Source organism: Cicer arietinum, chromosome 7, assembly GCF_000331145.2.
Source record: "Cicer arietinum cultivar CDC Frontier isolate Library 1 chromosome 7, Cicar.CDCFrontier_v2.0, whole genome shotgun sequence".
Lineage (NCBI taxonomy): Eukaryota > Viridiplantae > Streptophyta > Magnoliopsida > Fabales > Fabaceae > Cicer > Cicer arietinum.
Window position 1 is genome coordinate 19,339,594 of NC_021166.2, and position 8,034 is coordinate 19,347,627.

Below are 8,034 nucleotides of genomic sequence, written 5' to 3' on the forward strand. Positions count from 1 at the left end.
GAATTTGGACAATACAGGTATGTGTTTGAAAGTCTTGTCCGAATGGAATTCTCCTACTGTAAACATATTTGTGTGTGTGTGTTTATGAAATATTCTCAGTGAAGATCAAACAAGAGTCTAGAATGAGAGTTCCCGATGCATCTTCAAGAAAGAGAAGAATAACTGAAAACTAAAAAAATAAAATTCAAAGATACAACTAATTAGTATTTTTTGTTTACAATGCGGTGATTGTAAGCAATCCCATCTCTAGGAAATAAATGGTTTGCGCTTAAAACAGATTAGGGGTTTAGGGCATGTTTCTCATGAGCTGATAATACAAAGTCAATTTCTATATTTTTCTTTGTAAGTTTGTCTAGATTTCAATGTGACCAAGAACAGAAAGATATATTCTAGAAACACATTTTTGGATTGAGGTTTTGTGGATTTTCTCGAGCTAATTGGAAGTTTAGAATGTCTGAATTAGATTTTGCTATGAAGAGGCTAGATTTTGCATTTTGCATCGGTTTGTGGTACGTTTTAATATACAAATTGGTACAATTGAAAAAATTAATTAAGTTTTAAAAGCCAAAAATAAATAATGAAAATAATATTATAGTAATTTAGTGGTATTTAATGGTTTATAAATTTAGAATCTTTTAATTATTATTATAGCAATCAAATGGTATTTAGAGTTACATAAAATAACTTGTCAAAGAAAAGGTTATATAAAATAAACAAATACTCCTTTTTAATTATAACATAAAAAAATAATAAATAAAGATAAAGGACAAGCAATAGTCACTAAAACTCCAAAAGGGATATTCACCTGCCTCACAAACACAAGCCTCTTCAAGAGATAAAAAAATAATAAAAAACTTGTCAACATGAGAGCTATAACGAGTCCCACATCTGATTGTTGGAAAACATAGGGAGCTAACTTAACTATAAATAAGTCTAGTTCAACACGTTTTGGTACATTGCTGTGTAGAGCACAGGTGGCCGTGTAGTATAGTGAACCGCGTGGTATTCCACCAGTGTACAGTAGTTTATTATTTGTTTTGTTATACTCGGACGGCTTTACCTTTTTGGTATGCCTTCTTCAGCGAAATATGCGTGAGTTGTTGTGTACCAATCCGCCAAAGTACCACGAATTATGCACGAATTGTTGCATACCAATATGACACTGCTACTGCTGTTATATTCATCATCTTGTTGTTGTTGAGTTTCCTTTCTGTTGATCTGCTAAGTTACAAATATGATGACTAGTTTGACTACATGTTAACTTAACAAAATGATTTACCTAAGAAGCGTTGTTTAACAATATTAGCCTCCAAGAATTGATATTTTCCCTCCAATGTCATAAATGATCATGTACGTTATAGTTAATTTATTTTTGTTTATCTGTGTTATATCATGAACTGATCCTACAGTAAAATATATAATTGGTTGCTAACATTGGTTATGCAACATCATCATTACAATTTCACAATGTTAATCAGGCAAGGTTGGAGATAATCAATCCAACCATATCGGCAACATCAGCCCAAAAATGTTATCTCTGTGGAAGAGTGCAATTGAGTCAAACAAAGCTTTATTGCTAGAAGAATTTAATCTTGGTCCTGATGCTCTCTTGGAGAAGGTAGAAGAATTTGTGGGTATTTCACAGGCAACAGAGCACTCATACCCAGCATTTACTTCTTCAAGTGAAGTTGCTATTGAAGGTTCAATTGTAAATTTCGAAGATGGTACAGAAGACAAGTATTCAAATAACGACAGCCTAGAGGATTTTGATGATGATGATTATGATAATTACGATGTCGATGAAAATGACGAGTTGTATGATATAGTGGATACATCAGCTCGTCCGGGATCATTACCGGTTGATTTGCTTGTTGATAAGCTCAAACCGAGACGAAAAGAGTAAGTCTTGAAAAAAGAAAAAGCTATGATAACTTTTGAAGAGCATGTAAATTGTCAAAATAGCAGACATAAAATGTAAAATTACTAACAATGAAAAAAATTGTTTGTTGTATATAATCAATTGTTCATTTTCTCAATAAACATTATGTGTCTTGGTTTCATGAGTGATGCAATATCTTTAACTTACTACAATTCGATTTTTTGTATAAACCAGTGGCCCAAGAGCCTAGAGAGAATCCACTATATTTCAAAAGAGAATACTCAATTTTTACAAACTTCAAGATGAAAATACACGGAGAGATTGACTGTATTTATACTAATCCTAGAGGTCAATTTACAGTTGACACAGTAGTGGTAAATAATGGCATCAATGTAAACACGATCTAGTAAAATAAGATTGTCAAACAAATGGTTTACAGTAAATCATAGTGGTGCAAAGGTGAAACTAGATTTATTTCAACCAAACTCAACTCTGTGTTTGATTTATTTAAATAATAAAATGTCAAATTTAAGTAGTTTGCTTCATTGCAAGGACTTTAATCTCCTAGTTATTGATCTCGTCTAAGAAAGTATCTAAGAAAACTAAAATATAATAAAAATAAAGGGGTAATAAGATCAAGATGGCTCGGTGGTTTAAAGAGGAACATGGATAAATAGTTTGGTGGTTTAGAGTATGAGTAACACATGTAAATTGGAATTTCTTAATAATACTAATTAATAAATGAGCATATATTGTTAGAAAAAGTGTATTCTGTTTGTGTCTCGTCTAATTTATATATATGGTTATGAATATACTATTCTTTTCTTAAGTGTATTTCCAATAAAGGTGAATAAAATATATTGTGATCACCCCACAAATTCATAAAGCATATTATTCCATTTATCTATCACCAAATTCCTTGTGTTGGAGGTTATACTCTTCACACAACTTAATTCTCTCTCTCTCTCAATATATGCTATAACCATAAAAGGATAAAGCAACGCATCTATGCTCTCTGAATTTTACTTGTGTCAACAGTGAATACACACCTTTAATTTCTCTTTCCATTTCGAACCAAACTTATTTTTTTCTTATATAATTTTTAATTTTAATTTCACTTGAATGAAGTATGGAACTTTTAATTTATGTACTTTTTGTTTAGCTTATCTCAAGCAAGGAATATTATAAATGTCATTGGCTTAAAAATTTCTTCTTCAATTTTGAATATTTGATTGCATTTGTGTTGTAATAAGGTTGATAATGCATACTCTTTTAAACATCTACTAATGATGAATTCTTTCCTTCTTAACAATCTTTGGCATTTTAGTTTAAAATTTCTTGATACATACTTTCTTTTGTTTCTATTAGAATTCATACAATTTGCACATATTTGACATTAAGGTAATCTTTGTGATTTCTCAATTTCATCATTTTTTTAGTGAATAAAGAATTTTACATGTTCTTGGTTAATTATCATCAAAAGGGTGGCCGTTAACCGATTTAAAATGTGTTTTCTGCAATAGCTATTGCATCAAGATTATAAGCAAATACATTACTCATGAGTTTCATAACATGGTCACCAAGCCATACATGGCAACCAACCATAACTAAAGATACAACTACCTCAAGTTATTGGTTGAATTGGAGATTCTTCATTTGTGCACTATGGATTTTGATTTCCATGACTTTTGCATCTTATTTAATATTCAAATATGAAGGATTCAAAAAACCAAGGCATGATGAGAGAGAAGAAAATCAACAAGAAGAAAATGGATTGTTATATGAAGATGAAGCTTGGAATACATGTGTTAGAGGAATTGATCCTTCTTGGCTTCTTATTTATAGAATCATTTCTTTTATTGCTCTTTTGGCTTTGATTATTGCAAATGTGGCTGTTGATGGAGCTGGCATATTTTACTACTATACTCAGTAAGCTACATTACGCACATTTTAATTATATAGTCTTGTTACTTTTAAATAGTGGTAGCAGTTGCAATTGTGCTGCAAATTTTAATATTTGAAAAATTGATATGATTGAAAAGGCTCAAATTATCGGTTGCATTTATAAATATTCTAATTATTTTGTGTTTATTTTTTCTGTTGAACAGATGGACATTTACTTTGGTCACTGTTTACTTTGGGGTAACAATTTGAATATCAAACTTTGTATATTATAGTAAAAAATAAATTAGCATGAAAATGCGATATATCAATTTTTTAAAATGTTTTCTATCATATAATAAGTGACTTGTGTTCTCAATTTTTTACTTTCAGCTTGGATCATCATTCTCAATATATGGATGTTTATTTAAACACAATGAATGTGGTGGCAGCACTGTGAATGGTGATCTTGAAGGGGTTTTAGATTTGCCTGAACTGCCTAAGAGTCCTCATCTAGAATTTGATTCCAGGAAAATTGCTGGTGTATGGTGTTACATTTTTCAAATAATTTATCAGGTAATTTAAGTTAGTGATTCAATTGGTGTATAACTGTATATTAATCTCTGCAAAACATTATCTTAAATTAATATAGCACCTAAGTTCTATTCTTTTTTTTTTTTGACAACACTAGAAAAAAGAAATTCCCCTTTGAGTATTAAGTTTGTCAAGTTAAGACATAAGTATTTGAATGATAATTTCAATTTTAATATTAGTTTTGTAAAGTGAAATTAGATATAGATGAAAAGACTTTACATCAATAGATATGCTTATACTCAATCACTCATTTTTTAATCTTATTATCAATGTCAATTTATTGTTGTCAGTGTCATATCTAGTATCTATCTTTGTCCTTAGGTTTTCATGTACGGTAAATTGAACAAATTTAACTATAATTGTAAGTCAACACAAAAATAAAATTTATAGCCTTTAATATGTCTTCTTATGCATTAATAACCATTTTGCACATTTTTATAGATGCTGTCACACATTTTTAATTTCATTAACTTGTTTTTCATCAAATTCAAGAGGTAAATCTACTTATATAATGGTTTTTCTCATTTTGTTTATAGACTTGTGCAGGCGCTGTAATACTCACTGACTTTATATTCTGGACCATCCTTTATCCTTTCAGAACATCCAAAGATTACAGTATGGATTTTGTAAGTATGTTCAACATTGTCTCTGGTCCCCCATTTATCCTTTTGGCAGATAACTCATACATGATATTTAGATATCATACAAATGTTGGAGTGTTTGACAATTCCACCTAAAGAATAGAAACGATTAATCACCAATATCAGCCAATTGTACCTACGTCTCGAATACTGAGTTATACTCAAATCTTAGTTTCATATTTTTAGAAAAAGTAAAATAATTTGAGATTTGCATTGATCAATGTATCAATGTCATTTGATACTACAGATTCTGTCTTTCATGTTGCAGGTCCTACCCTTGAAATCAACTGTATCATTATTCCTTAAATTTGAGAGAAAAGTACTCAAAATTCTCTTTTTTTCTAAAAATGAAAATTTTCTTTAGGTAATTCATTATTTTTTTTTATAAGATATTCATCTAAAGAATGTAATCAACATCAAACGAAATTGTTTAAGCATGCCAGCATCTGCTAGTTAAACACCAACCACTTCATGAAATATGTGATTATGAGTTACTCTTGTGTGAAATCTTGAAATACATTAATCATGATTAAGAAAATGAGGGTGAAGCATTAGAAATGTGAATGTTTTTATAAATGTAAGATGTTTTTCTTCCAATTAAAATACCATAAGATGCTTTTCTTTCATTTGACAATATTTTCAATTTTCATTCTTGCAGTTAGTTTTTTGTATGCACACCATTAATATCGTTTTCCTCCTTGGTGACACATCATTGAATTGCATGGTAAGTTTGATTTTAGCAATTTTAATCTCTTATTTTAATCAATTGATTTTTCTATTCTCAAATCTAGTTTTTATGTCTTTCACTCGGATGTTTTTACTCAAAAATTGTTATATGACAAGTTTTGTATTAATATTGTGGAATTATCCATGTGAATATATAATATATATGTTTTATGTCATACCAATATTTTTTTTTTGTCACATTACTATTTTTGACCGAAATAATAACCAAAAATTGAATTCTAAAAAGAATCAATTTTGTGAATAAGTTAAAATAGAATAAATAAAATTGCAATTAAATCTATTTGTTTTATACCAAACATCAAGCATGTTTTTAAATATTTTTGGCCATGGATCAAGTTCAAAATTCTAAATTAACAACTATTTATTCTTAAAAATGCAGAGATTTCCGGTGTTTCGATTCGCATATTTTGTCATTTGGACAGCTTCATTTGTGATTATTCAGTGGATAATCCATGCTTGTGTTTCAATTTGGTAAAAACTATCATATTTTTTTTTAATACATAAATGATTTGTTATTTTGTATAATTTGATAATAACATTTATCAAATGTAGGTGGCCTTACCCTTTCCTTGACTTGTCATCTGCATTTGCACCCTTGTGGTATGTTCTCAAATTCTCTCACTCAAATAATTGTCTTCTCATTGCTTCAATTGGCAGTCAAAATGAAATTTTTCATTGAGATTTTTTAAAAATAATGAGTTATAAAAAATTATTCAAAATAACTTTTTATTTAAAGTAATTTTTAAATTATTTTTATATTCTGAATTTTTTCAAAAATTGTAATAAGTAAAATAAAACTCCTAAAGCTGAATTTTTTAAAATTATTATTATTTTTCAAAAAAATTGTAACGAACGAACTCTTAAATTTACTAGCATAACATAAGTACTTTGTCAGAATGTTTGAGTGATATAAAAATAACTTATAACATCTTCAATAAGTGATTTTGATTTATTTCAATAAATTTTCTAAGATAATTTATGAAATTAGTAATTGAATAAGTCCTTAATTAATTTCCTTTCGGAATTTCAGGTACTTGGTAGTGGCTCTCATGCATTTTCCATGCTATGGCTTATTCATTTTGATAGTGAGGTTGAAGCATTCTTTGTTATCTAGATCATTTCCTGAGTCATCCATAAATGTATATTGATATCACATTCCAAAAGTATCAATCACTGAATGAGGGCTACCCTTTAGCTACCCTAACAAAAGCATTTTGAAGATTAGATTTAGATAAAAGCTTATCACTACAAATTAATTCATCTCTCAACAATTGTTACATGTCTTTCCAAACTAGCTAGAATTTTTTAGAAGAGTGTATTATAATGTTTGTTGACAGTTAGGAAGGTTCATGAATATTCAGTTAATATATAGTAATTGATGTAATTAAATGGTTCACTAAGTATAGCATGTATTATGAATTGAGTCAAAAAGAAAAAAAAAACATGTATTATGAATCTTATGTATGTATACATCTCTTTGTATATAATTTCATAATCAGTTTTATGAGTGAAGTTTAGTTTTTCTGAGTAAATTAGAAATAATTAAAAAATTAATGAGGAGGTATTATTAATTTGATATGAATACTCAAATTATGAGTAATTAAACATTTTAAATGCCTTATTTTAATCTTAGACTCTAATAAAAAAAATTACAATTTTAACATTACTTTGAAAAAGGAATAAATTAAAATTTAGTTCTTATAAAATTTCAAAATTTTAATTTAGTTCTTATATTTAGTTCTTATAAATTAAAATTTAGTTCTTATATTTTTAGATCTTATAAAAATGTCTACAAAATTAAAATAAAGACCAAGAGTGAATAAAAATTATGTAAAAACTAGACGGAAAAGATTAGATTTTATAAAAGTTAATAATATATTTAAAAGAAAAGTTTCAATCTTATTTTATTATATTTATGAAAATAAAAAAATCGGAGTCATAATGAATAACGGCTTTGAATACTCAAATCCACAAGATGTTATTTAAGGGAAACCAAACTCCTTCACCAACATACATTGAATTGGGATTTCTTAGAATAAATAACGTATTTATATATAATAATTGATCTTCACCCTTAATTTGAGATTGTTGGGCTGAAGTTACATCTAATAAGAGCAAGATGTTCGAAAAGTTTAGCTTGTACCCTATTATTATATTTATACTCCTACAAGTTTTTGAGAATGTCAAAAATATTTTTATTTTTTTAATTTTATTATTTTATGAGACAATAAAATGATTTTGGGTAGGTAAAAGTTTTCTGATAATTTCCGAAAAACTATTTAGAAGAATTCC

General features: G+C 28.0%; 2 protein-coding genes across 2 annotated transcripts in view; both read left to right on the forward strand.

The window, feature by feature from the left end:
• Nucleotides 1-2,060, forward strand: part of LOC101500904 (CRS2-associated factor 2, chloroplastic) — a 6,955-nt gene extending 4,895 nt beyond the window's left edge. Inside the window, exons 6-7 of the mRNA XM_004509577.4 lie at nt 2-17; nt 1,479-2,060. Coding sequence (XP_004509634.1) covers nt 2-17; nt 1,479-1,903 — 441 coding nt within the window. The 3' untranslated portion in view covers nt 1,904-2,060. The remainder of the gene's footprint in view (nt 1; nt 18-1,478) is intronic.
• A 701-nt stretch (nt 2,061-2,761) lies between these two features.
• Nucleotides 2,762-7,254, forward strand: LOC101508401 (uncharacterized). The gene is made up of 8 exons (XM_004509515.4): nt 2,762-3,808; nt 3,988-4,021; nt 4,154-4,336; nt 4,891-4,980; nt 5,654-5,719; nt 6,122-6,213; nt 6,295-6,342; nt 6,773-7,254. The coding sequence occupies exons 1-8, from the start codon at nt 3,438-3,440 to the stop codon at nt 6,888-6,890; spliced, it is 1,002 nt and encodes a 333-aa protein (XP_004509572.1). The 5' UTR covers nt 2,762-3,437; the 3' UTR covers nt 6,891-7,254.
• The last annotated feature ends 780 nt before the right edge of the window (nt 7,255-8,034 follow it).

Bases quoted from the DNA above. Each gene is read 5' to 3' on its own strand.
- LOC101508401 (XM_004509515.4), top strand. From the start codon at position 3,438: ATGAGTTTCATAACATGGTCACCAAGCCATACATGGCAACCAACCATA. The intron at 4,981-5,653 runs GTAAGTATGTTC...TCATTCTTGCAG, and splicing joins AAGATTACAGTATGGATTTT to TTAGTTTTTTGTATGCACAC. The intron at 6,343-6,772 runs GTATGTTCTCAA...TCGGAATTTCAG, and splicing joins TCTGCATTTGCACCCTTGTG to GTACTTGGTAGTGGCTCTCA.